Source organism: Aquarana catesbeiana, linkage group LG02 (assembly GCF_042186555.1).
Source record: "Aquarana catesbeiana isolate 2022-GZ linkage group LG02, ASM4218655v1, whole genome shotgun sequence".
In the NCBI taxonomy this organism is placed as follows: Eukaryota; Metazoa; Chordata; class Amphibia; order Anura; family Ranidae; genus Aquarana; species Aquarana catesbeiana.
Genome location: NC_133325.1, coordinates 392,808,769 through 392,835,778, shown reverse-complemented (window position 1 = coordinate 392,835,778; position 27,010 = coordinate 392,808,769). Strand labels below are relative to the sequence as shown.

Here is a 27,010-nt window from a genome sequence, read left to right as displayed (position 1 = left end):
GACTTTATTCACTTACTTCATTCACATTCTCTATGTTTATAGACATATTGCATTTCAGAGGACTTTATTCACCCAATGTATACTCATTTGTGTTACTTCACATAGTGAATTTTATGTATGAGATGTAATATCATTTAGAAGGGATATTACCCCCTGGTTGTTTTTAGGCACTGCATTTGTTTTACAGTTTTAGTCTGTTTTTTTGTTCTTATACACTTCCAGCGCTGACTTTCTGAATATACTCCCAGAGCTAAGACCTGCACAGACAACCAGATTTGTATGATTGTGCCATATATGAAATGGCTTCTCAGCCTTGAAAATAGATTCTGACCCCAGATAATGCCCGAACATCCTCTAGATCAGTGGTTCTCAACCCTGCTAGTGCCGTGACCCCTTGATAAAATTTCCCAAGTTGTGGGGACCCCTAACAGTAAAATTATTTTCGTAGCATGGGTTGTCAGCACCCAAGGCAAGGCAAGTATTTTGAGCCCCTAACCCATGGACATTTAGCGCTCCCTGAGTCCCTTCCACTCGTGCAGTAACAAAACCCCTTATGCCGTGTACACACGGGCAGACTTTTCGACCGGACTGGTCCGACAGACTTTCCAGCGGACTTTCAATGGACTTTTGACGGACTTCCGACAGGCTTTTTAACGAACGGACTTGCCTACACATGATCACACCAAAGTCCGACGGATTCGTACGTGATGACGTACACCGGACTAAAATAAGGAAGTTGATAGCCAGTAGCCAATAGCTGCCCTAGGGTCGGTTTTTGTCCGTCGGACTAGCATACAGACAAGCGGATTTCTGGGTCCGGCGGAGTTACAACATAAAGATTTGATGCATGTTCCAAATCTGTTGGACCAGTCCGGTCGAAAAGTCAGCTCATGTGTACATGGCATCATGGTACATTTTAGAATGTACCACTCTCTCTCTTTGTTCCACTTTCTTTCCCTTTTATCCCTCTGTATACTATTTTATTGTGTTCCCCCCATCCCTCTCTCTAGCCGTCTTGCTTGTCTTGCTTGTTCTTTCTCTCCCTTTTTCTTTGTTCCTCCCCCTCTTTTCCTCTCCCTTCCATGTATTCTCTATTTTTATTCCTTCTCTTGCTCCTTGGTGGGGGGGGAATAAGATGAGTGGAAGTTCTGGCGGGGAGTTGGGATTGGCTCTCATGAGCCAACTTAGGTGCTCTTGATCCAGGTCATTTGATCTGAGAACTGTAGTGGGGACTTTTAATGGCAACTATAATCACAGGTAGTGTTACTCACTGTGTCTCCCACCTTGTGGTGTCTCGTAGCAGTGACACCTATGCCAAAATCAGGAGATAGGGTCTCCTCCAGCCCCTCCCACTTCACATTCCTCACCAGTCCGCTGACCTCTAGTCTCTGCCCCCCCAGCCATGCCGTGAACTGAATGGGCGGCTGCGAAGAGGCTGAGTGAGCGGCCGCGGGACAAGGAAAAGGACAACCCTGCTGGGCGGACACAAAAAGGCTGGGTAAGGGGTGCGGGCTTCAGGAACAGCCCAGGGTTCGGTGACCCCTGGCAAATTATCATTTGACCCCCGAGGCTGTCCCGACCCCCAGGTTGAGGACCACTACTCTAGATGGTGCAATTCCTCTTGATTCTCTTACATGGGTTAGAAAATGTTTGTGAAAAGACCTGTTTCAAGTTTACAGTTCATACAAAATCTTGCTGCTGTCAGAATATGGCTAGCTATTGTTTTCTGTTTAGAGAGAGAATTTGAGGCACGTTTAAAATGTTTGGTTACTGAGTCAGGAGGAAGATTTACGTTAAATTCTTTATTTGTACTTTGTGGCTGCATTCACACTACAGCGTTTTGAATCGCGGGCAGATTTGCCGTGGATCTGCTCGCGATTTGACAGTGCTGAGGTGTAAATGACAAAACGCAGGACTCGCATTGGAGATGCCATTCATTTAAAGCTCCTGAACTATTTTTGGGCGACATGCGGACTGCGGCAATTGCAGCACGTTTTATCGCGCAACAGTCGTGGCAGATCCACACCGCGATTTCAGGTGTCATTCATATGAATGGCATCTCCAATGCGAGTCCTGCGTTTTGTCATTCACACCTTAGCGCTGTCAAATTGATCTGCAGCAAGTCTGCCTGCGATTCCAAACGCTGTAGTGTGAATGCAGCCTGAAGCAGTATTAAAACCAAAAATGTAATATAGTGCAGTCTGCCAATTATTAGATGTGATGGCTGCATTTGTTCTGGTTTTTATTTATTTATTCTTTTTTTTAGGCTTCTTTCCCCGGTGACTTGGCCAGTAACACACCTCCTCTATTAAGGCCAGTTCACATTGTGTGGGCAGCACTCAATCATTCCGGCTGCATTATGCTGGCTGTAGAAGACAATGTGCATTTTACCAAATCGCACAGATTTTTTTTCTTTGTATGAACTTCTGTCACTGTACAGCAAGGATGCTGTTGTACATTGACGGGGTGCCTTCCTCTGCACTGTGATAAAATGCAGCATGTCTGCATTTTATTGCAGCACACTGCACCACAGCTGCTGGCAAGTGTTTTCTGTCCGTGCTAGCAGTGATTGGCATTCTTCCAGTGAGGAAAAATACCAGTCATCACAATATATGTGAACTGGCACTTAGGGTGCCTACACTCTGGATATAGGAATAACAAACGCCTTTGGACAGCAGCATTGTCAGTCTATTGGGAGGATAGTGTTAGATGTACTAGCAGATTTAGGCACATTAACAAATTGAAGTCTAATTCCAGCTAACTCTTTATAAGCAGTTACAGCGACAGTTTTGTTCCTTCTGAGATAAAGGTTTTACATATATATAAAAAAAGCTGACAATTGTAAGCACCCTGGTCAGTGATAGATGGTTTGTCTAAAACCTGTATGTGCTACATCTGCAGGACAACTTGTTCTGTTAAAAAAAAAAAGACTAACTGGCTAGATAATGGAAAGAAAGCCTAAAAAATTAATCTAATGTACCCATCATATCTAGGAACTGGTAAGCTGCAAGATAATGTTTGCTTTTTGGGTTTAATACTGCTCTAACTTCAGCCTAAAAACTGAATTATTGGAACGGTCGACTAAATGTGGAACAGTGAGTCTATGTCCACAAACCTACATCTGTTGCTGGAAATGGAAAACGTAATTTCTTTCTCGAACATCACGGGACACAGAGCCACAGTAATTACTGATGGGTTATATAGGTATCACTGGTGATTGGACACTGGCACACCCTATCAGGAAGTTCAACCCCCTATATAATCCCTCCCCCTTGCAGGGATACCTCAGTTTTTACGCCAGTGTCTTAGGTGATGGACGTGTAAAGATGTCCTGTGCTGAGCTCCAAAGGGAATATCCTAAGATCCTATACTGGGGCAAGCCAGGCGAACCGGATCCATTCAAAGTGTCTTTTCATGGCCGAATTGAATGGTACCCGGGCCTCGTGTCCGAAGAAACGAGGTTTTACCCGTAATGCTTCTCTTTTTAGAGAGCTGGACCCCGCAGATCAGAAAATGGCTTTAAACTTCCTCATTTCTGGCGAGGTGCTTTACGGTCCCAGAACTGTTGGATCCCCCTATTCGTAGGGGGCCCCAGTCTCTGACGGTTTTTTCAAACGGAGCCCACCGTGAGAAGTGAAGTTTGGGTCTGTGTAAACAGCACCCTGCAGCTGGATAAGGTAAGAGGAGATTCCACAGAATTTTTGAGTTCTAGTGGCTTTTCTCCTTTAAGGTAAATGCATGCTATGCCTATTGTGACCACCGGGGGCTGCCAAGAGCACAAACCTACACATGCTGACTCTGTCTCAGGTGTTGTAATCGCTGTTTATGTCCCAGCGTCTCAAGCAGGCTGCAAACAGGTAAGGTGGAAAGGGGGATTTCTCATGTTTGAATGTTCCCCCCCAGGCTAGAGAGGGGCCACAGGGGTCTAGAAAGTGGTTATACCACCCGGGCTCTGCGGCCTAATGGCCACCATCTCTGAAGATAGCCATTCAGGCAGATCTTGTTACCAGCCTCCCTCCTTCCCTTCCCAAGAGGAGAAAGTCTTAGTGCAGATCCTCACTGGATTGGTCCGCTCCACATTTAAGTTGCCCATACCTGAAACTGCTAAAGAATCCTCTTCTGCTTTGGGGTCACTGAAACCTTTCCAAGCAGCACATGCTTTTCCTGTTCATACTTTACTTGAAAAACTCATTTATTCTGAGTGGGATCACCCAGACAAACGTTTTTTTCCGCCGAGAAAGTTTTCAACACTTTATCCGATGGAAGAAAAGTTTATTAAAATGTGGGGAATACCGGCTATTGATGCCGCCATTTCCTCCGTAAATAATAGCCTGACTTGTCCTGTAGACAATACTCAGATGCTCAGGGATCCTGTAGATAAGAGGATGGAATCCCTATTGAAGGATGTTTTCTCCTTAGAAGGATCAGTGTCCCAACCTGCAGTAGCAGCGATTGGAGTCTGTCAATACTTAAGAGACCATGTTAAGCAGGTCATCAAAGTATTACCTGAACAGCAGGCCCAGGGGTTTGCTAACCTTCCAGCGGCCTTATGCTTTGTGGTTGACGCCATTAGAGGTGCAAACCTCCCGTCTTTCACTGGGGTTGGTGCATATACGTAGAATCCTATGGTTGAAAAATTGGTCAGCCGAAGCACCATGTAAGAAGCTACTGGCTGGGTTTCCATTTCGTGGTGCAAGGTTGTTTGGAGAGGACTTGGATAACTATATCAAGAGAATCTCTTGTGGGAAAAGCACTCTCTTACCTGTCAAGAAGAAGAGTAAGCGTCCCTCTTTCAAATGGACTCTTTCCCCAGCGCCGGGGGCTTCAGCCTCCAGGCAGTCTCGACGGCCGCCTCCATCGGGGTCCAGAGACAAGAGTCAACCCCAGGGACAAAAGAAGTCCTGGGGAAAGAAGCCTACTAGGCAAAACACTAAGACCTCTGCATGAGGGGGCGCCCCCGCTCACTCGACTGGGGGGAAGACTGCGACAGTTCTCAGAGCTCTGGCACGAGGACTTCCAGGACAGATGGGTAATCTCCACGGTAACCTTAGGGTACAAGCTGGAGTTTCAGGAATTCCCTTCTCCTCGGTTCCTCAGATCAAATGTTCCCAGAGACCCAGAGAAGAAGCAGTCGCTCCTTCTAGCGTTAGAGCGACTTTTGTCGCAGGAGGTCATTATGATAGTTCCCGCAAAGGACCAGGGATTGGGCTTCTATTCCAACCTTTTTACGGTCCAAAAGCCAAATGGGGATGTCAGGCCCATTTTGGACTTAAGGGATCTGAACCGATTCCTAAGGATTCAATCCTTCCGCATGGAATCAATTCGAACAGTAGTTCCCACCCTGCAGGGAGGAGAATTTCTGGCATCAATAGACATCAGAGATGCATATCTGCATGTGCCCATTTTTCCTGCTCATCAGAAGTTTCTGCGCTTCGAGGTAGGAGGGCGCCATTTCCAGTTTGTGGCTCTGCCTTTCGGGATAGCCACTGCACCTCGAGTGTTCACAAAGATCCAGATTAAGGGCTCAGGGTATAGATGTCATAGCATACCTAGACGACCTGCTCTTGATAGACCGGTCGGTAGCCTCTTTGAATGGAAACTTGAAGACCACGGTCAGGTATCTAGAACACCTGGGTTGGATCCTCAACTTAGAAAAGTCTTTCCTAAAACCAGTAAGAAGACTGGAGTATTTAAGTCTGATTATAGATACAAGCCAGGAGAAAATATTTCTACCCCAGGCAAAGATCACTGCTTTGAGAGAGCTGATTCTGACAGTAAGGACCAAGAAGGGTCCCTCAGTCCGCCTTTGTATGAGGCTACTAGGGAAGATGGTGTCTTCATTCGAAGCAGTTCCCTATGCTCAGTTTCACTCAAGAATGCTGCAACACAGTATTCTGTCGACCTGGAACAAGAAGGTTCAGGCATTAGACTTTCCGATGCACCTGTCTCATGCGGTGCGTCAGAGCCTCAATTGGTGGCTCATACCCGAAAACCTGCAGAAGGGGAAATCCTTTCTACCGGTTACCTGGACGGTGGTAACAACAGATGCCAGTCTGTCAGGTTGGGGAGCAGTTCTATAACAGGCTGCGGTCCAAGGGGTATGGTCCAAGACAGAGAGGACCTTACCCATCAACATTCTGGAGATCCGGGCGATACATCTAGCTCTAAAGGCCTGGACTATCAGGCTACAGGGTTGTCCGGTCAGGATCCAGTCCGACAATGTCACAGCAGTGGCTTATGTCAATCATCAGGGAGGCACCCGGAGCCGAGCTGCTCAAAAAGAGGTGAACCAGATCTTAGTCTGGGCAGAGATGCATGTGCCATGCATATCGGCAGTTTTCATCCCGGGAATAGAGAATTGGCAGGCGGACTATCTAAGTCGCCAGCAGTTACTTCCAGGGGAATGGTCTCTGCATCCCGACGTCTTTTGGGCCATATGCCAAAGATGGGGGGTTCCAGATGTAGATCTCTTTGCATCCCGATTCAACAAAAAGATAGACAGATTTGTGGCAAGGACAAAAGATCCTCTTGCATGCAGGACGGATGCGTTGGTGATTCCGTGGCATCGGTTCTCACTGATTTACGCATTCCCGCCTATTCTGCTACTACCACGACTCCTTCGCAGGATCAGGCAGGAAAGGAAGTCGGTACTTCTGGTGGCCCCCGCTTGGCCCAGAAGGACTTGGTATGCAGAAATAGTAAGGATGACGGTAGGTTCCCCGTGGACACTACCGGAACGCCCAGACCTGTTATCTCAAGGTCCAGTGTTCCATCCTGCCTTAGAAACGCTAAATTTGACGGTTTGGCTATTGAGACCCACGTTCTGAAGAGTCGTGGGCTCTCAGGTCCTGTCATATCTACCTTGATTAATGCAAGGAAGCCAGCTTCCAGGATGATTTATCATAGAGTCTGGAAGGCTTATATAACCCGGTGTGAATCCAGAGGTTGGCATCCCAGGAAATATGTCATAGGTAGAATCCTTGATTTTCTACAGATGGGATTAGAGATGAAGCTGGCCTTGAGTACCATCAAGGGCCAGGTCTCTGCTTTATCAGTATTATTTCAGCGGCCACTTGCTTCGCATTCTTTGGTCAGAAACTTTATGCAGGGGGTGATGCGTCTTAATCCTCCGGTTAAAGCGCCCCTAAACCCCTGGGACTTGAATTTGGTCCTGGCTGTGTTACAGAAATGGCCTTTTGAACCAATAAGTCAGATTCCTTTGGTCTTGTTGACAAGGAAATTAATTTTTCTGGTGGCCATCTCTTCTGCTAGAAGAGTATCAGAATTAGCAGCTCTTTCCTGTAAGGAGCCTTATTTGATTATACACAAGGATAGAGTGGTACTACGCCCTCATCCTAGTTTTTTACCGAAGGTGGGTTCTGATTTTCATTTAAACCAAGACATTGTTCTACCTTCCTTTTTTCCAGATCCCTGTTCCCCGGAAGAGAGATCTCTACATTCGTTGGATGTAGTAAGAGCAGTTAAGGCCTATCTAGGGGCAACTGCTCAGATCCGCAAGACGGATGTTTTGTTTGTGCTGCCAGAGGGTCCCAATAGAGGACAGGCAGCGTCAAAAGCTACCATTTCTAAATGGATTCGACAATTGATCATTCAAGCTTACAGTTTGAAACAGAAGATTCCTCCGTTTCAGATCAAGGCACATTCCACAAGGGCTATTGGTGCTTCTTGGGCAGTGCATCACCAGGCCTCTATGGCTCAAATCTGCAAGGCCGCAACCTGGTCTTCAGTTCATACATTCACCAGATTCTATCAGGTGGATGTGAGAAGGCATGAGGATATCGCCTTTTGGGCGTAGTGTGCTGCAGGCAGCGGTACAGGGTCCTCAGGTCTGATTGCACCCTACTTGGTCGTGGTTCCCCCCCTCAGGTAGCATTGCTCTGGGACATCCCATCAGTAATTACTGTGGCTCTGTGTCCCGTGATGTTCGAGAAAGAAAATAGGATTTTTTAAAACAGCTTACCTGTAAAATCCTTTTCTTTCGAAGGACATCACGGGACACAGAGGTCCCGCCCCTCTTCTAATACACTATATTGCTTGGCTACAAAACTGAGGTATCCCTGCAAGGGGGAGGGATTATATAGGGGGTTGAACTTCCTGATAGGGTGTGCCAGTGTCCAATCACCAGTGATACCTATATAACCCATCAGTAATTACTGTGGCTCTGTGTCCCGTGATGTCCTTCGAAAGAAAAGGATTTTACAGGTAAGCTGTTTTAAAAAATCCTATTTTTACAGCATTTGTCTCAAGTTAAATACAGAACAGTTACATAGCTCCCAACTGTCCCTGATTTGGAACAATGTTCCTCTGTCCCTCTTTCCTCCTCTTTTGTCCCCCATTTTGGTCTGATCTATATAGATGTATATAAAATGTACTATTTATCTTTCAAAAAGTGTTTCCCAGTGCTAAACCTTTCATCCAATTTCCGTATTGCTGCATTTGTAAATTTCAAAAGCCAATATAAAGGAATAGTAGTGGTAAAAAAAAAAAAAAAAAAAAAGCACTTGTGGGTTTAACTAATCCATTTTTCTTTTTCTTTTTGTATGATTCTCATTTAAGGGGGCGTGGCGGGGGTTGTGTCCTATGCCTACATACTTTTGCTAATAGGTGTCCATCATTCCCATCTCAAAAGTTGGGAGGTATGCAGCTAGTATTTTGTAGAAATTTTCTTTGTACTATGTAGAGACTGATCTTTTACTGGAATTCCCCAAATGAATGTCCATGTCCCTAGATTGCATCTCTATAAATCAAATTATTATGTTTGGATTGTTAGTTTTCTACTGGGATATTTAACTCCCTTTTCCCTCCTAGTCCTTTAACTGGGTGTCAATTCTAGGTGGCGAGACTTCCTGAAAGATCACAGTAATTGGCTGTCACAGTGGTCATGTGATCCAGAGCCCATCCGGACAGCTTCTGATCATAAACAGAGACCGGGAGCTGTCTGTCACAGATCAGTCACTGTACAAAGAGCGCACAGTAAGCATGCTCTCAACACAGAAAGTTTGACCGCCATGGATGAATATGTGCAGCATGTGGGCCTTAAAGCAGTATTAAACCCGACTGCAGACATTTAGCAGCTTACCAATTTAATGTGATGGCTGTATTACTTTCTCTTTTTAGGCTTTCTTTCTTCCAATTTCATCTGGTAATCCAGTCAGCCAGTCTGTTGTTTTTCACAGCACAAACTCTCCAGCAGACTGTATCAGTTTAAATGAATGAGACAAATCCCTTAACACTGGCAGGGGTGATTAAAATGATCGGCTTTTATTTATTCATGTAAAACCTTTATCTCAAAAGGAAAAAAACGTTTGTCGTAACTGATTATAAAGTGTGAGCTGCAGTTTGGCTTCAATTTGTTATTGTATTTAAATCTGCTAATATTTTTATGCTGCTGTTTGCTGTGATTTCTGTGCTCATTTCTCCAAAGTTGTGTCTCACTAATACAGGAGGTGTGTTACTGGCCAGATCACCAATTGAAAACGGGGGGGGGGGGGGAACCCTAAGATAGGCAATCAATGCAGCCATCACATCTAATGATTGGTAAGCTGCAATATACTACAGTTTTGGGTTTAATGCCCAGCCATCCTGCCGCTGTACATATTCATTATGTGTTCGGCAAGAGGATAAATAATAATTGTTCCTTAGCAAGCCCTGTTTTAGTTTCTGTGCTTACCATATCACGGTTCCTACCAATCCCATGCACTTTTTGCTCATATTAGAAACACCATCAGCCCTGTATAGCTAATGTTGGCCCAGCAATACAAGATCAACATTAAACTTTAATTAGAAAAACTACACATGCACAGTGGGTCTGAATTCTCAGTAGTTATAGCACTACCTACACAAGTGCTGTTAGAACTTTCCAGCTTGCATTAACCTTATCCTATCTATAAATGAAATATATTATATTAAGCCCATACATTTAAAGACACTGCAAATTTAGCTCTCCTGCTGTCCGCAAAGCTAAATGTGGCTTCAATCACTCAAAGTGATCCTTGAAGTCTGCTGAGAAACACATTGATCTCTGTGGTGCTCTGCAGGTCACTTGTGATTGCAGCAGAATTCAACAGTGTGGTAGCAGGATTGGTAAGTATTCAGTATCTGGCTTTGTGTAAAGTGTATTGGCTTTGTGTAAAGGGTTTCAGTATGTGATAGGGTGGCTCTAATCTGACTTTTCCTACCTGCAAGTATTCTAATAGTCTTACTCTGATTCCAGGAGAGATTTTTGAACTGAAGGCAGAGTTGAACAATGAGAAGAAAGAGAAACGCAAGGAAGCTGTGAAAAAGGTCATCGCTGCTATGACCGTGGGCAAGGATGTGAGGTATTTACAAGAGTGTCTTTGCAGCAGATATACATCAGATGGATCTGTAACAGGAAGTCTTATTTAGTATTTCAGCAATGTTACAGTATGTACAGTATGTACGACACTTGCTTAATTACTTCCAAGCACTAAAATGGCTAGAAACAAATAGATTCTCAAGACATGAAATTGAAATCAGCATGTGCATTAATTCGTAAGTTTAATCTACATCAGACATTATCTGACAATAGTTAGGTTCTTAAGATAGCATCAGAAACCAGGGATCCTGTTGTCTCAGCAAAAAAAATCAAACTGAGGGCATCTGGTAAAAGCAGAAAAAGACTCCCCTCTCCAGCAAATGGGAAGGCAAATCTTAAAGTGGTTGTATAATAAGGCTTACCTGTAGGTAAAATGAATATCCCCTAAACCTGACGACATGCGCTGTTAATGCCCAGCTGAAGGTCCGGCAGGCGCTGCCCGACCTTGCCGGGAAGAAGACTCTCGCACGCATGCGCGGGAGTGACATCATCGCGGCTCCGGCCACTCACAGTGCCGGAGCCGCTAACCCGGAAGACACACCAAGGGCAAAATGTCAGCTTCCTCAGCATGGACCGGCCAGCGATACGGGGACCTCGTTCTAAGGTAAGTATTTCATAATGAGCTAGTATGCAGTGCATACTAGCTCATTATGCCTTTGCCTTACAGGGTTTTTTTTAACATTTATTTATTTATTTATTTTTTCTGAGGGTATACAACCACTTTAATTTCCTTCACGAGGTGTGCTGCATACAGTTGTGCTCAAAAATATGCATCCCCTTGGAGAATTGGTAATATACAGTATGTACCATCTTTAAAGAAAACATGAGTGAGCAGGCAAAACACATTTCTTTTATTTCGTATGGGATTCGTACTCAATTGTAGGTCATAACAAAATGGCACAATCATAAAACAAAACATGGCAACAAGTAAACAAATGAACAGACCCCTGTTCAAAAGTCTGCATCCCCTTAGTTCTTTAATACTGTGTATTGCTCCCTTTAGCATCAATGACAGTGTGCAGTCTTTTGTAATAGTTGTCTATGAGGACCCGAATTCTTGCTCATTCGTCTTGGCAAAATGCCTCCAAGTCATGCAGTCTTTGGTCATCTTGAACTGCACGATTGAGATCTCCCCAGAGTGGCTCGATGATATTAAGATCAGGAGACTGTGATAGCCACTCCAGAACATTCACCTTTTTCTGCTGTAACCACTGGAGTGTAACCTTGGCCTTGCTTGAGGTCATTGTCGTGCTGGAAAGTCAAAGAGTGTCCTATGTGCAGCTTTTGTGCAGAAGAATGCTAATTGTCTGCTAGTATTTTCTGGTAACTTCAACATCAATTTTCAGAAGTTTCACCGTGCCGTTAGAGCTCACACACCCCCAAAACATCAGTGAGCCACCACCATGCTTCATTGTGGGGATGGTATTTTATCACTGTTGGCTCCTCTCCAAACATAGCGCTTATGGTTGTGACTATAAAGCTCTATTTTGGTCTCGTCACTCCAGATTACAGAGTGCCAGAAGCTGTGAGGCATGTCAAGGTGTTGTCGGGCATGATTTAACTGTTAACTTTTTTGGGGGGGAATTGGCCTAGTAAAGGCTTCTTTCTGGCAACTCAACTATGCACTCATTTTTGTTCAAGTATTGTTATATTGTGCTCCTTAAAACAACCACACCGTCGTTTTCCAGAGCCTGTAATTCTCCTGCGGTTACCTGTGGGTTTTTCTTTGTATCCTGAACAATTCTTTTGCCAGTTGTGGCTGTAATCTTTCTTGGTCTACCTGGTCTTGGTCTACCTGACCTTGGCTTGGTATCAGGAGATCCCTGAATTTTCAACTTCTTAACCCGCTTTGCCAACCAGCCGCTGCAGTTTTACTGCGGCAGAATGGTACAGTTGGGTGAAACGACATTACCTTAAGTCGCTTCGACTTTTGGCCACTAGGAGCACACACGCACCCGCAGTGTGTGCACGTACCTGATGCGAGAGCCCAGTGGGCGCGATGACTGCTGGGCTATCGCCCGGGATCTGTATGTGTAAACACACAGATACCGGTTCTCTCGGGAGTAGAGACAGATCGTGCTCTCTCTTCCCCCCTTCAGTTAGAACACACCTAGGGAACACAGTTAACCCCTCAATCGCCCCTAGTGTTAACCCCTTCCTTGCCAGTGATATTTACACAGTAATCAGTGCATTTTTATAGTACTGATTTCTGTATAATTGTCAGTGGTCCCAAAAATGTGTCAAAAGTGTCCGATGTGTCCACCGCAATATCACAGTCCCGATTTAAAAATCGCAGATCGCCGCCATTACTAGTAAAAAAAAAAATAATAATAATAAAAATGCCATAAATCTATCCCCTATTTTGTAGACGCTATAACTTTTGTGCAAACCAATCAATATATGCTTTTTTTTTTTTTTTTTTTTTAATACCAAAAATATGTACAAGAATGCATATTGGCCTTAACTGAGGAAAAGGTTTGTTTTTTTGATAAAAAATGTGGGATATTTATTATAGCAAAAAGTAAAAGATATATTGTGTTTTTTTTCAAAACTGTCACTCTTCTTTTGTTTATAAAAAATAAAAGAGGCGATCACATATCACCAAAAGAAAGCTCTACTTATGGGAAAAAAAGGATGTCAGTTTTGTTTGGGTACAGCGTCGCATGACAGCGTAATTGTCAGACACAGTGCAGTATCGCAAAAAAGGGCCTGGTCATTGAGCAGCATAATCTTCCTGGGCTGAAGTGGTTAATAAGTGATTGAACAGTAATGACTGTCATATTTAAGACTTTAAATATCTTTTTACATCATTTTCCATCCTTATAAAGTTCCATTACCTCGTTACGCAGGTTTTTTGACAGTTCTTTTCTGAACCCAATGGTTCAGTAGCTAGCCTTCTCAATGCATTCACGTGAGAGCTAAGAAACTCATTGACTATTTAGGCCTGGTTCACACCTATGCGAGTTGCAGTTTGCATATTCCGGGTGCTTTTTGCACTTTGCAAGTCTATAAAACCCAAAAAACAGAAAAAAGTCCCTGGCCCTTTCCATAAAAGCACAGATGTGAACGTGACCCTTAGGAAACCTTGTTAAATGGACTGTAGTGTGTTTCTGCAAAACTGAAAACGCACAAAAAAATGCATAGGTGTGAACCAGGCCTTATACACAGACACTGACCGCAATTTAAAAGCCACAGATATGGGAAATTAACCTTTTGAATTGCCATTTTAACCTGTGTATCGCCTTGTGTGTCTGTACCAAGGCCAAACATTCCAGGGTATGTAAACTTTTTATCATGGCCATTTGGGTGATTTCCTTTGTGATGATTTAAAAAGGAGCCAATCAACTATGTGATAATAAATGGCTTCATACGACCACTGTCCTTAAAGTGGGGTTCCACCCAAAAAAAAAAAAACTACATGAAAAATCCTAAAAAAAATTACAAAAAAACATTTGGATATATTTTTTTTACTTACCTCTAAATGCCTGTTGCTAGGTGGTCCCTCGTAGTCTGCCTCTTCCAGTGCCTGGGCTGGTGACATCACTTCCCCCTCAGCACAGGAAGGGCTCAGCTCTGCTCCCTCCCTCCTCTCAATCATCTGGGACCCATTACAGGTCCCAGGTGACTGAGCGGCCAATCGCGGCGCCGCTCGCGCATGCGCAGTGGGTGCCAGGCTGTGGAGCCACAGCCTGGCGCCCACAGTTGCAATGCCGGCGCCGCTGAACGGAGGGGGAGACGAGCGGGGCTTCGATCCCCCGCATCGCTGGACCCTGGGACAGGTAAGTGTCCAATTAAAAGTCAGCAGCTGCAGTATTTGTAGTTGCTGACTTTTAATTTTTTTTTTTTTTGACTGGACCTCGGGTGGAACTCCTCTTTAAATAAAAGACAGTTCTTTGGCATGATCAGTCATATTTTTAATATCGATGCCAAAATGTCACGATTTCTGCCAAGGTATGCAAACTTTTGAGCATAACTGTAGCGCGTCCCTTGCTAGGTGTCTTGGTTACTGCCACCAGTCCCTACATTACTACATAATGCAGTGTATTATTGGAGAAACTACAATGGTCAGCAGGGACACGCTGTCGGACACATCTGAAAGTGTCGGATAGCAGCAGTGTCCAGAAATCTTGTACAAAGTGAAGATTTGCCTTCCCACCAGCCAGAGAGGTTGAAGATTTAGCTGCTTTCTACAGGGTTTGTTGCCAAGAGTTTATCTTAAAGGTTTTCCTAGGAGTGTTTCTAAACTGTTAAGTGGTTAACTTATGGTGCATAGATAAATGAGTTATACAAATCACAGGAATATCAAAGATAAGAATACAAATGCTATTTGTTTACCCCTTTTTCCATTCAATATTTATCCTTTTCTTTGGTGGATAAAGAGAGCTCAGTTTCCTTGGGTTTTTCCAGCTATCTGTTATGCCGCGTACACACGACTGGACTTTCCGGCAGAATAAACTCTGACGGTCTTTCCGACAGAGTTCCGACGAAATTTGGCTGAAACTAGCTTGCGTACACACGATCACACCAAAGTCCGACAGTCTAGAACGCGGTGACGTACACCACATACGAGGGGACTAGAAAAAGGAAGTTCAGTAGCGAGTAGCCAATAGCTTCCGTCTCGTACTTGCTTCAGAGCATGCGTCGTTTTTGGTCCGTCGGAACAGCATACAGACAATCGGTTTTCCCGATAGGAACTGATTCCGTCGGAAAGATTTGAAACATGTTCTATTTCTAGGTCCGTCAGAATTTTCGAAAGAGAGTCTGATGAAGCCCACACACGATTGGAATGTCTGATGGAATGATTCCGTCTGACCTTTTCTGCCAGAAAGTCCGGTCGTGTGTACGCGGCATAAGGCCCCTTTCACACTTGTGCGACTTGGGACTGCAAAGTCGCATGACAAGTTGTACCCCATGATTTCCAATGAGTACCATTCATATCTGTGCGACTTCAAAGTTGTCCCTGTACTACTTTGGTCCGACTTTGATGCGAGTTGAGGTCCATAGACCTCTAGTTTACATAGGCATTCCCTGAAATCGAGACAAAAACACGTCAAAATCGTGACAAAAGTGCGCAACTTTGAAGTCGCGGTAGTGTGAAAGGGGCCCGAGGCTGATGGGAAGATCTCCCCCTCCCCAACCCTAATGTTTGCTGTGACATGCGTTCAGCTCATTGTACAAACATAGTCCACTGCTGTGGGAAAGAAATGCCATGCTGCAATAGCTGGAGGATATACATGTAGACAATAAGAGCACTTTCACACAGGCGCTGGGGCATCGGCGGTAAAGCGCCGTTATTTTTAACAACGCTTTACCGTCGTTTTAGCGGCGCTATCGGGGCGCTTTTAACACCTGCTAGGGGCCAAAAAAGGGTTAAAAGCGGCGTTTCAGCGAGGCTGCCCATTGATTTCAATGGGCAGGGGTGCTTTAGGAGCGGTATACACACCGCTCCTAAAGCGCATCAAAGATGCTGCTTGCAGGACTTTTTTTAACGTCCCGCAAGTGCACCGCTCCAGTGTGAAAGCATTCGGGCTTTCACACTGGAGTGACAGAGGCGCTTTACAGGCACTATTTTTAGCTCTATAGTGCCTCAGTGTGAAAGTAGCCTAAGAGGCTGCAATAAAGGTGTAGAAGGTCAGCACTGCTAATATGCAAACAAAGATGAAAAAAGTGATTTAAAAAATGTTATTTAGCTAGGCTTTTTATGTACATTAAGCTTATTGGGTTTATAACAGTGACCATGATTATTTCTTATTTTTGTTTTCTCTCTTCAGTTCCCTGTTTCCTGATGTAGTGAACTGTATGCAGACAGATAATCTGGAACTTAAGAAACTTGTGTATCTTTATCTCATGAATTATGCCAAGAGTCAGCCAGACATGGCTATAATGGCTGTTAACAGTTTTGTCAAGGTAAGCTCCTATGTTACATCTTGCTGGTCATAGCCATTCAGAAAAGTTGCAGTAACTCCTCTAGTTTCTACAAAATGCCAATATGTACATACAATTGTATGTATTTTAGGAGGAGAAGGACAGTGGAGTGTTGATGTCATTAAACCCCCCAGTTCTTAAGCACTTTCAGTGGCTGATTTACTGAGTAAACAGCTTCTTTACATTTAAAATCATTGACTATGTCCCAGTTTAAATTAGTGTCATGATTGATATTACAGGTGTCAGGGTGGCAGCTTCTTTGCAGCATCCTATGGAGCTTGCATGCGGGGACTGGAGTAGTCTCTTCCTACAATGTGTACATCAATAGAAACACATGACCCCATAGACAAGGATAGCCAGGTACTCCCGGACTTCCTCAAGTTAACAGACTGACTGGAGACTTCCCTGTCCACTGTAACTCTTTCCTTTGAAAACTGGAAGCTCAGGAAAGCAGCAATGGGAGAGCAGGAGCCAGCAGCATTAGAGCAATATTCAACCCAAAGCAAACAATTATATTGCAGCTTACCAATTCCTAGATGTGGTATCTGCATTAGTTTTCTTTTTTCAGACTTTCTTTCTTCTATTTTCATCTGGTGATCCAGCTTGTAAGTCTGTTGTTTTTTAAAAGAACAAGCTGTCTTCCAGATGTATGAATTTACATGGATGAGACAAACCATATTGTGCTCAATTGTAAGCTTAAAACGCTGAGGGTTTCATGCAGCTAAAGACTCTCACTGTCATGAACAGTTATTTAAATTGTATGGACTGATTTTTCTTATAAACATAGTTTAGCAAACAGAAAAAAAAGATACCTGCCAAACTTAAAAGACACAAATTATTAGATGTGCAATTCGTTTAGTTTCCTAACTCATTTTTCGATTAAATTTGACAAATTAGTTAATTCGGAAATATTCGTATTAACGAAAACCCGTTTAACAAATTTTTCCGAAATTCAAGTTTAATTAATATATTTATTAATTCTTTTGCACATTCACAGGCTACTTTGCTTATAACGAGCAGCTCTCAGACTGAATATAATAGATTAGCCATCTGCGCAGGCAAGGGTAACTCTATTTAATCCCTTTTTTACCATAATAATATTTTATTATTATTAATTTGTTACATTCCATTCGTTCAGATGCGGTATTCGTTATTTCGGATAATTTGTAACTTCAGATAAATTCGTATTCGTTACATTCACTAACAGCCAAATTTGAAAGGAAATTCCAATACTTATAATTTAATATTATTAGTTAGTTATTTCAGATTTTCGATCTTACCAATTTTCTGATTTTTTTTTTTTTTTTTTTTTCTTTCTAATTTTCTCATTTTCTCGTTTCCAAATTTTCGCATTTTTGGATTCCGAATTTTTGGATTTAGAATCTTCTAATTTATTCGAAGTGACAAATTTTGATTATAACGAATGACCTGGAAAAACAATAAAAAAAAAACACACAAAAAAACTGAATGAAACAAAAACAAACTTATTTTGGCAGTGCACATGTCTACTAATTATAATAATAATTCTAAAATGACATGTGCTGGGCTGGCTGGGCCTGCTTACTGACACATAGGACATTGCTCTTGCGTGCAGGCGTGAGCAGTCCAGCACAACATTTTTTGTCTGGTGGGATGTCAGTAACATGAGTTGCCCCTACCATCTGGGAATACAACTAAGAATCTGCAGAAGGAGGATTCAGTTTGGGACAGCGAGAGGTGCTTGCGACAGCAAATCTTCTGGACTGTTAAAAAAAAAAAAATAAAATAAATCCCCAGCTACCAGCTAACATTGGTTGCTGCAGAGGATATTTGTATTTATTGCATGAGGTTCAAACACTGTAAACCTGCAAAAATTGCACCACTGTAGTAATTCCTATCTACATAAGCCTTGCCCAGTATGGTGTTCATTTTGCACTGACAATTTATGCAGTGTCAAGAGTGGAAAACAAACTTCTAGTAGGTATAGGGTCACTTCTGTGTCCCCTCTAGGTTGTTGTGCAATTTCTAAGATTGCCAGTAGGTGTCCCCACAGCTTTGGGCTTACCTTGGAAGGAGTCAGGGCAAATAAAAAGGCATCCATTTGGTTTATGAAGAACAAGAAGGGTAGAGTGCAAATGGTTGCCCCCTAATGGGATAGTAAGGGCTTTTTTGGAAGCATGTAGTGGGCTACTGTGTGGCTTCCCCTCTGGGGCAAGCCGGGACTATTTCCCCAGAGGGCCAGAGTCAGCAGTAACTTAGGGGAGCGAGACTTCTTTAAAATATTCTCTTTTTTGGACAGTGGATTGGGAACACGAAAGCTAAGAAAAGAGAAGGAAAAGTGGATTATTGTAAAAATTGTTAAAAAGCACTCTGAAATCTCCAGTTAAAATGAGTGTTGGACTGGCTATTATTTCTTTTTGGTGGATGCTTGGGTGAACTTGCAGCTGGGAGAAGACTTTGAGACCGGTCCAGGTAGGAAGCAGGTGGTAACCTTGTTTAAAAGAGTCAGCTTGTCTGGTGGTGGGGAAAAAGGGTCTCACTGCAGTGCCACAGACCCCTGTAATACCTGTGGGACACTCCTGTACACTAGGCCCCAAAGATCTATGGGGCTGTGTGTGTGTGTCTGTGAAACTGGTAGTTTCATTACAGGGTCTTGGAAGCTCCATCACTGCAATTGTACAGTAGGCCATGTGGCAAAAAAACTGGCTTAACAACCTTCCACAAGGGGGTGCTACAAGCTCTCCCAAAAATATTTTGACTGCAATCTCATTATCCTAATTGCTGTTATGTTGTATAGGGTTAGTCTGTAATATTTTACAGGGAAATATCTGAGGCTGTGAAATATGCTGACTATCATTGCAGATCCCATCTACTGAAAATGCTAGTTGCCTGTCAGCCATACTGATCTAGTGGATTCAGTGCTTTCTGAGTTGCCTACCTAGATCACTTCTGTGGATTAATTGCAGTGACATTACTCTTGACCTCTCTTGCTGCTGCTTGTTTTGTGTAAGTGATTTAGAAAGTATAAAAGGAAGAGACAACCATGCATACAGTATTGTCAGCAATGGCAGCTTTTCCATTTTTCTCAGGACAGGTCTCCTTTAAAGCTTATACGATGAAAATATATGCATTCAAATCTGTTACAAAAGTATAGTCCTGTATGCTTTTAAAAAAATACTTTGAGTCACTGAACTTGAAAAAGTGCGCAGATAGTAAAGTCAGAATTTATTTATCTGCAGATTTGATCTGCTTTGTGACTCAAAGCACTGAAATGTAACAGCCAGGCAACTAGCATTTTCAGAATGAGGTCAGCCTACATCAGGAATTTCAATTGGGTCTATGTATTATTCACATGAACTTAGCACTTTTAGATTGTACATAGTAAATGATTTACTCATGTTGCACCATAAAGATGATGGTATGCACTTATGAACGTTTTGTGTGATTTTTTTTTTTTTTTTTTTCCATACTAATCCTCACTGCAGAGACATTGCAGAACCTTTTATTCAGGTGTGCTGTGTGTATCACATGCTGCACATATCCTTCCTGTTGTTAGAGGAATGTCTGGTTTTATCTTTCAATATTTTTATAGAATTTTTCATTTTCTATAAAAATAACCCAGAGTTAAATACAGAACAGGATCTCTCTTACATAAAAGCGTTTACATCATCCGCAGTAGTCATAGAGCAAGGGTCTCAAACTGACGGCCCTCCAGCTGTTGCGAAACTACAAGTCCCATCATGCCTCTGCCTGTGGGAGTCGTGCTTGTAATGGTCAGCCTTTCAATGCCTCATGGGACTTGTAGTTTTGCAAAAACTGGAGGACTGCCAGTTTGAGACCCCTGTCATAGAGGGAAGACATCTATCAAAAGTAAACAATCTTGGTCTGCATATAAATATATTCAGCATGTCATATTCAGTTGACCCCCTAGGCGTATATTCCACCCAAGTTTGGGGGAGGGGGAGGGACATATTTCTAATAGTAGTGCAGAAAACCTGTGATAATATTTTGTTGTTGATTTATGAGTGCATGTCTCCCTTTCTTGGGCTCTTGTGACATTACTGTAGGACACCTAATCCAGGGATCCCTAGTTATTTTGCATGCTGCAGCTGTGCCATTTTAGCTAGGTTAAAATTTGCTGCCGTTCTGGCCTTTTTATTTTTAGCACTTTCTGAATTACTGATCTGAAACAATTATGCAGATCAGAAGTTCTGATGACACTTGCTGCATGCTTGTTCCAGATGTGTGATGCGAAAAGTGCTCACACCAGAGACAGCCAGGCAATTAGCATTTTTACAGAGAGGTCAGCAGTGGCAGCCTCTGTATTTTTCTGATGAGTTTCCAATAAATAATTGCATCCAACTAGTTCAAGCTTTTTAAACATTGTTTCAACTTATAGGCCTGACTTCATACAGAAACCCAACATTTTTCAAAAGCTTGCATTTCTAATACATTAAAATCGTCCGCTATCTAGTGACATAACATGTTTTTTTTAGGACTGTGAGGATCCCAATCCCCTTATTCGGGCCTTGGCTGTGCGTACAATGGGTTGCATTCGTGTGGATAAGATCACGGAGTATCTCTGTGAGCCTTTGCGTAAGTGCCTGAAAGATGAAGACCCCTATGTGCGCAAGACAGCAGCAGTGTGTGTTGCCAAACTTCATGACATCAATGCACAAATGGTGGAGGATCAGGGCTTCCTGGATTCCCTGCGTGATCTCATAGCAGACTCCAATCCCATGGTAAGGATAACTGATTTTTTTTTTGTTCCATAAGGGCTATTCCCTCCTGCGACTCTTCCATAAAATGACTAAAACCTTTGTATTCTGTATTGCTGCTTTCCTGTTAACAAAAGAGAAAAAAATGTTGACTAAATCTTTTTTTTTTCCTGTTAAGAAAGTATTAGGTTTTTTTTTTTGTTTTTTTTGTTTTTTACAGACTTTTAAAAAAAAAATTTACACTTCAATGGAGTACGTTATTTATAATAAATTGGGCCATGGCATGTAATAACTACAATGCCCTGGGAGGTTGGTATCCCGCTGAAAAGTGTGATGTGATTAGCTGAGAGCTCTACTACTTTAAAGGCCCATACACATGATCAGAAAATCGTACAAAAAATACCGCTACTGTACAATAATCTGATGATTAGTACAGAGCTTTTGAGAGCCGATCATGACCATTCATCCGATATTATCCGATCGGACAAGCACGAGAAATGTTCTCATACGATACCAGATCGTAAGGTTTTAGTTTAATCAGTACAGTTGTCATTTGAAAATACAATACAAATACACTACAACACATTACATTACTTCTGAATTTTTATTCTGTCGTACAAGAATTTTCATAACTTTAGTAAACTCTTCATTTTCGATATGAAAAAGACGATTGTTCATCCAATAATCTCATTGTGTGTACCAGGCATTAGAGACAGCCCCTGCATGCTGTATGCGATGTATGTTCCTATGATTGGCATATGATTAAAGACAGAAAAATATTATTGCTTAATAGACAACATTACTGCCCTTTTCAGTGAACATCATTGTGCGGCCCTGCCGGACACTGCACAGCCTTTCCAACAAATATGTACACATCAGGTTCTCTTTTTACTGTGCAACTGTAGTAAGGCCCCATTAATTCCTATTAGTGAATTCTCTACTGCACTACGGCTCACCCATAGGGATTAATTGGACTCAGCTCTCACACCTGTTCACTCACCCCTTATGGACCAGAGCAATTTTCAAATTTCTGGTATGAGCCTGTTGATTCTGCGATAAGTTTGTCATTACTTAAGATAACAGTGTAAATACATATGTTTTCCTGAATATTTGTCCTGCAACAATTTTTTTTTTTTTTTTCTTTTGAAATCCTTAGACAATTAAACGAAATAAAATTTAAAAAAAAGTTTAATACTAAATAGTGTTACTGCACATAAAAAGTATGCATTTTATTCTGTTTTTTTTGTCCTGTTTAAAACAACACTAAAATTATGATTTTGGTACAAAGAATTGCAAAGTTATTTACAGGAAAAGTTATAATTGAATGTAGAAGGAGAATAAGGAGTTAATTAGGGCGGATTAAAGTAAACTAAGGGTTAATAAGGGGTTCAACTGAAGAACATATAATTAAAAAAAACAAGCTTTTTTTTTTTTTTTTTATTATTTGTCAGGTTGCTTTAACTGACTTCATCTGCAGATTGAAGTTCATTCCTTTTGATCTGTAGATGAATAAACAGAAAGATGCATACTCACTTATGATCACACATATATAGGTTGGACTTGATGGACTTGTGTCTTTTTTCAACCTCACCTACTATGTAACTATAAAATGTTGTATCATTGTATCTTTCTGTATTTGTGGCTGAGCAATGTTGTTGATGAACATTGCTAGACTGCTTTTTTTTTTTTATTTGACAGCTCCTGCTGCCGGTGTTCTATCGAGTAGTGCCCTCGGTTGAAAAATACCTCCACCGGCCGGCACATGCACAGTACGGAACAGCACTCCAGCCAATTTTCCAATCAACTGCTGTGACGGCGTGGAGATGCATGCGCAGATCGTAGGAGGCACTATCCGACGCTACGCAAACAGTGGAGGGAGAACGTACTTGTCAGATTCTGCCTCGCTGTTGCAGGGCGTATTTTGCCTGTATTGAACGCTGCGTTTTTTGTCTGTCGCACGGCAGATTCAATGTGATAAACGGCGTGTTTTGGCTTTGTCTAAGGGCTGGTTAAAACGCACACAAAACCTGCCCTTCAAGACACCCACAACCCGCCCCGCAATAGCGAGGAATAATCTGACAAATACATTCTCCCTCGGCACTTAGCAGATCGTCAAATACTGCCTCCGACGATCTGTGCGTGCGCCGTGTTGATGTCATGTCAGCTGATCAACATATCAGCTGGAGTGCCTTTTGTTACTGCGCATGCGCAGACCCATCGGAGGCATTTTTCGACGGGGGGCATTTCTCGATAGAACACCGGGACTTTCTCTGTGCACTCGGCAATGCAGCTATGATTCATCAGAGCTCAATTGGTGTGTATTGTGATGGGGGATCCCAGGCAGAAGGACTGGATGTACTAGACCCGCCCTGTGTACAACGATGACATTTTTGTTGGCCGTGTTTAGCAGGCACATAGTCTGCAACTGGTTAAGGAGAATGTATTTTGTATGTTCAATGAGAACAGATATTATTTTCTCTTATAGCAGTTTTAACCATAAAGTAATTTTTTATGCGATTTCCACTTTCCTTTTAAAGTACTTGCTCTGCTATATTGTTATTTTTATTGTATTGACGATGGCATTTGGTAGTTTGGCCACCAGAGAGACAGAAAACACTAAATTTAAACTGCCCTTTTTTATTAACCACTTGACCTCCAGAAGGTTTTACCCCCTTCATGACCAGACCATTTTTTTGCAATTCAGCACTGTGCTGCTTTAACTAGCAATTGCGTGGTCATGCGACACTGTACCAAAATGAACATTATATATTTTTTTCACACAAATAGAGCTTTCTTTTGGTGGTATTTGATCACCACTGGGTTTATATTTTTTATTATATAAAGGAAAAAAGGCCAAAAAGTTGCCACTTTAATGAGATATTTCTCACACATGCCATGGGTATGTGAGAAATTAAAACCCAAAAAATATTCTGCTACTTCTCCCGAGTATGGAGATACCACAAGTGTGGGACTTCTTGGGAGCCTAGCCGTATATGAGGGCCCAAAACCAATGACCACCTTCAGGCTTTCAAAGTGTGTAATTTCCTCATTTCACTTCCTAGCTACCTATCACAGTTTTGAAGCCCTAAAATGGCAGGATAGTACAAACATTCCTCCCCCCATTTTTTTTGCAGATGGGGAGATCTTCACCTCACCAGATTGTGCGTCTCACCTCACCAATGCTGGTGTCTAAATAACCAGGATGTACTAGGGCGCTGGTGCTTGCCAGATCCCCAAAAGGTAGTGCAGCACTAGTACTTGCACCCTACTGCATCTGAGCATAATTATGCGTTTCTAGCACTTCAGCAACATGGGGGTGAATACGCCTGGTTTTAGCAGGGACCTGTTCTCCATCATCTGAGCTAGCTGTCAGGATGCCACTGCTTTTCTATGGGTTCATATTCTGAGCCTGATTCTGACAGTGAGTCCTCCCCTTCGCTCTCGTATGTCATGCGCAAATTCCTGTAGGCCTTCTCACTAGTGTACCTTTTTCCGTGTCATTTTGGGCACTAAATTTACAGGTACTTAGTGTGGGACTCGCAGGAAAAAGAGCACCTGGTTAGTAATCGGGGACTGCTTGCGCAATACAAATAAAGTTACCCGCTAGTGCTAGGAGTGATCAGGTCTGCGGTTTTGTGTACAATGTAACCAAGGTGGCAGTGATCAGACAAATTATGTTGACACTGCACTTGTTGGTTGGTGCGGGGGGCTAAACGCAAGTGCTGGCAGTGGTCGGAGCTGATCCTGCTAACGCTTCATTTTTGGGGACACTAGTATAGTTCACTGTACTAGTAATGGCAGTGATCAGCGATTTGTAGTGTGACTGTGATAGGGTGGTGGGCAGACTGGCGCTAGCTGACCCTGGCTGGGAGGGGCGCTAACTGACCCTGACACCATCTGATGCTATCTGATGTTGCTAGTGACACTTAATACAGTGATCAGTGCATAAATACTATTCACTGTAGTAATGGCACTGGTGACGGGGTAATCAAAGGGTTACATGTGCCAAACAGGTGTGTGCAAGTGTAAATTTTTATACTAACTCCGGATCTGCTTTCTTCTCTCACTGAACCAAAAATGACTCCTGGGAGAGCACAAACTGTTGACGATATATAAATCCTATATGATAATAATAATAATTCTGTGTCTGTGTTTGTAAACAAGATACAGGACCGTGCTGTGATTGGCTACAGATGATCAGCAGGTTCATGGCCAAAATCATTGCCAGGATCTGCTGACAAATTTTATGCTGTAGTGAATCACAGCACAGGTCAACAACCAACCCCCAATCTCAAACTGCCCTTTCCCCCTTATCTAAATCATGTGTCGCGTCTTCTAAAACTTCCAGATCTCCTATAACTTCTGTAAGTGAAAGGTATTACACCCACATTTACACAGTGACAGATCTACCCCCACATTTATACAGTATCAGGTTTGGCCCTGCCCACATTTTCATTTTTCCATGTGCCTTGTGTGTAGAGTTAGCAATCAATCCTATCGTCATGTCAGAATATGCAAAAACCATACGCATCTGCAAAAAAGCTGTACCGCCTCTTCTTCTTGCCTTTTATGTTTTGTAATTAGCAAATATGACTGCCCCCATGTACATACAGTGTATATATATTTACAAACTGTACACAAAAACTAAAAAAACACAAACACACATTCATAATATTAACATTAAGTTAATCTCTTTTATACCTGTATTTAGAAAATTGTAAAGACTGTACATTGCACTTTATTTTCTTTATCAGCAGTCTTAACTAGCATTGCTTTGTAGACTGTCTATACGTTTTTGGATGGTTGATAATCCTGGGAGAGTCCAACAGGGCGTTCTTTTAAAGACATGTTCAAATGGACATACAGTGCATTTGGAAAGTATTCACGATGCTTCACTTTTTCCACATTTTGTTATGTTACAGCCTTAATCCAAAATGTATTAAATTCATTATTTTCCTCAAAATTCTAAAAACAATACTCCATAATGACAACATGAAATAAGTTTGTTTGAAAATTTAGCAAATTTATTATAAATAAAAAAACAAAAAAAAAAATCCCATGTACATAAGTATTCACAGCCTTTGCTGTCTACAAACAAGGAATTGTTTGTAGACCTCCGAGAAAGGATTGTATTGAGGCACAGATCTGGGGAGGGGTTCTGCAGCGTTGAAGGTCCCAATGAGCACAGTGACCTCCATCATCTGTAATTGGAAGAAGTTTGGAACCACCAGGATTCTTCCTAGAGCAGGCCGCTCGACCAAACTGAGAGATCGGGGGGAGAAGGGCCTTACAGAGGTGACCAAGAAACCAGTGGTCACTCTAACGGAGCTCCAGCGTTTCTCTGTGGAGAGAGAGGAGAACCTTCCAGAAGAACAACCATCTCTGCAGTACTCCATCATTCAGGCCTGTATTGTAGAGTGGCCAGATGGAAGTCACTCCTCAGTAAAAGGCACATAACAGCCTGTCTGGAGTTTGCCAAAAAGGCACCTGAAGGACTCTCAGACCATGAGAAACAAAATTCTCTTGTCTGCTAAAACAAAGTTTGAACTCTTTGGCCTAAATGGCAAGCGTTATGTCTGGAGGAAACCAGGCACCGCTCATCACCTGGCTGATACCATCCCTACAGTGAAGCATGATGGTGGCAGCAGCATGCTGTGGGGATGTTTTTCAGCAGCAGGAACTGGGAGACTAGTCAGGATCGAGGGAAAGATGAATGCCGCAATGAACAGAAACATCCTTGATGAAAACCTGCTCCAGAGCGCTCTGGACCTCAGACTGGGGTGAAGGTTCATCATCCAACAGGACAACGACCCCAAGCACGCAGCCAAAATAACAATGTCCTTGTGTGGCCCAACCAAAGCCCAGACTTTAACCCGTTTGAACATCTCTGGAGAGATCTGAAAATGGCTGTGCACCGATTCTCCCCATCCAACCTGATGGGGCTTGAGAGATCCTGCAAAGAAGAATGGGAGAAACTGCCCAAAAGTAGGCATGCAAACAGAGGCGGCTCTCTAATTAGGCAAATTAGGCG

At 42.7% G+C, this 27,010-nt stretch overlaps 1 protein-coding gene across 2 annotated transcripts in view; it reads left to right on the top strand.

The window, feature by feature from the left end:
• AP2B1 (adaptor related protein complex 2 subunit beta 1) overlaps positions 1–27,010 on the top strand; it is a 187,396-nt gene that overhangs the window by 13,938 nt on the left and 146,448 nt on the right. For both annotated transcript variants that reach the window (XM_073615227.1, XM_073615226.1), the window contains exons 3-5: positions 10,235–10,340; positions 16,129–16,264; positions 20,758–21,003. In XM_073615227.1, the coding sequence (XP_073471328.1) occupies positions 10,235–10,340; positions 16,129–16,264; positions 20,758–21,003 (488 nt within the window). The remainder of the gene's footprint in view (positions 1–10,234; positions 10,341–16,128; positions 16,265–20,757; positions 21,004–27,010) is intronic.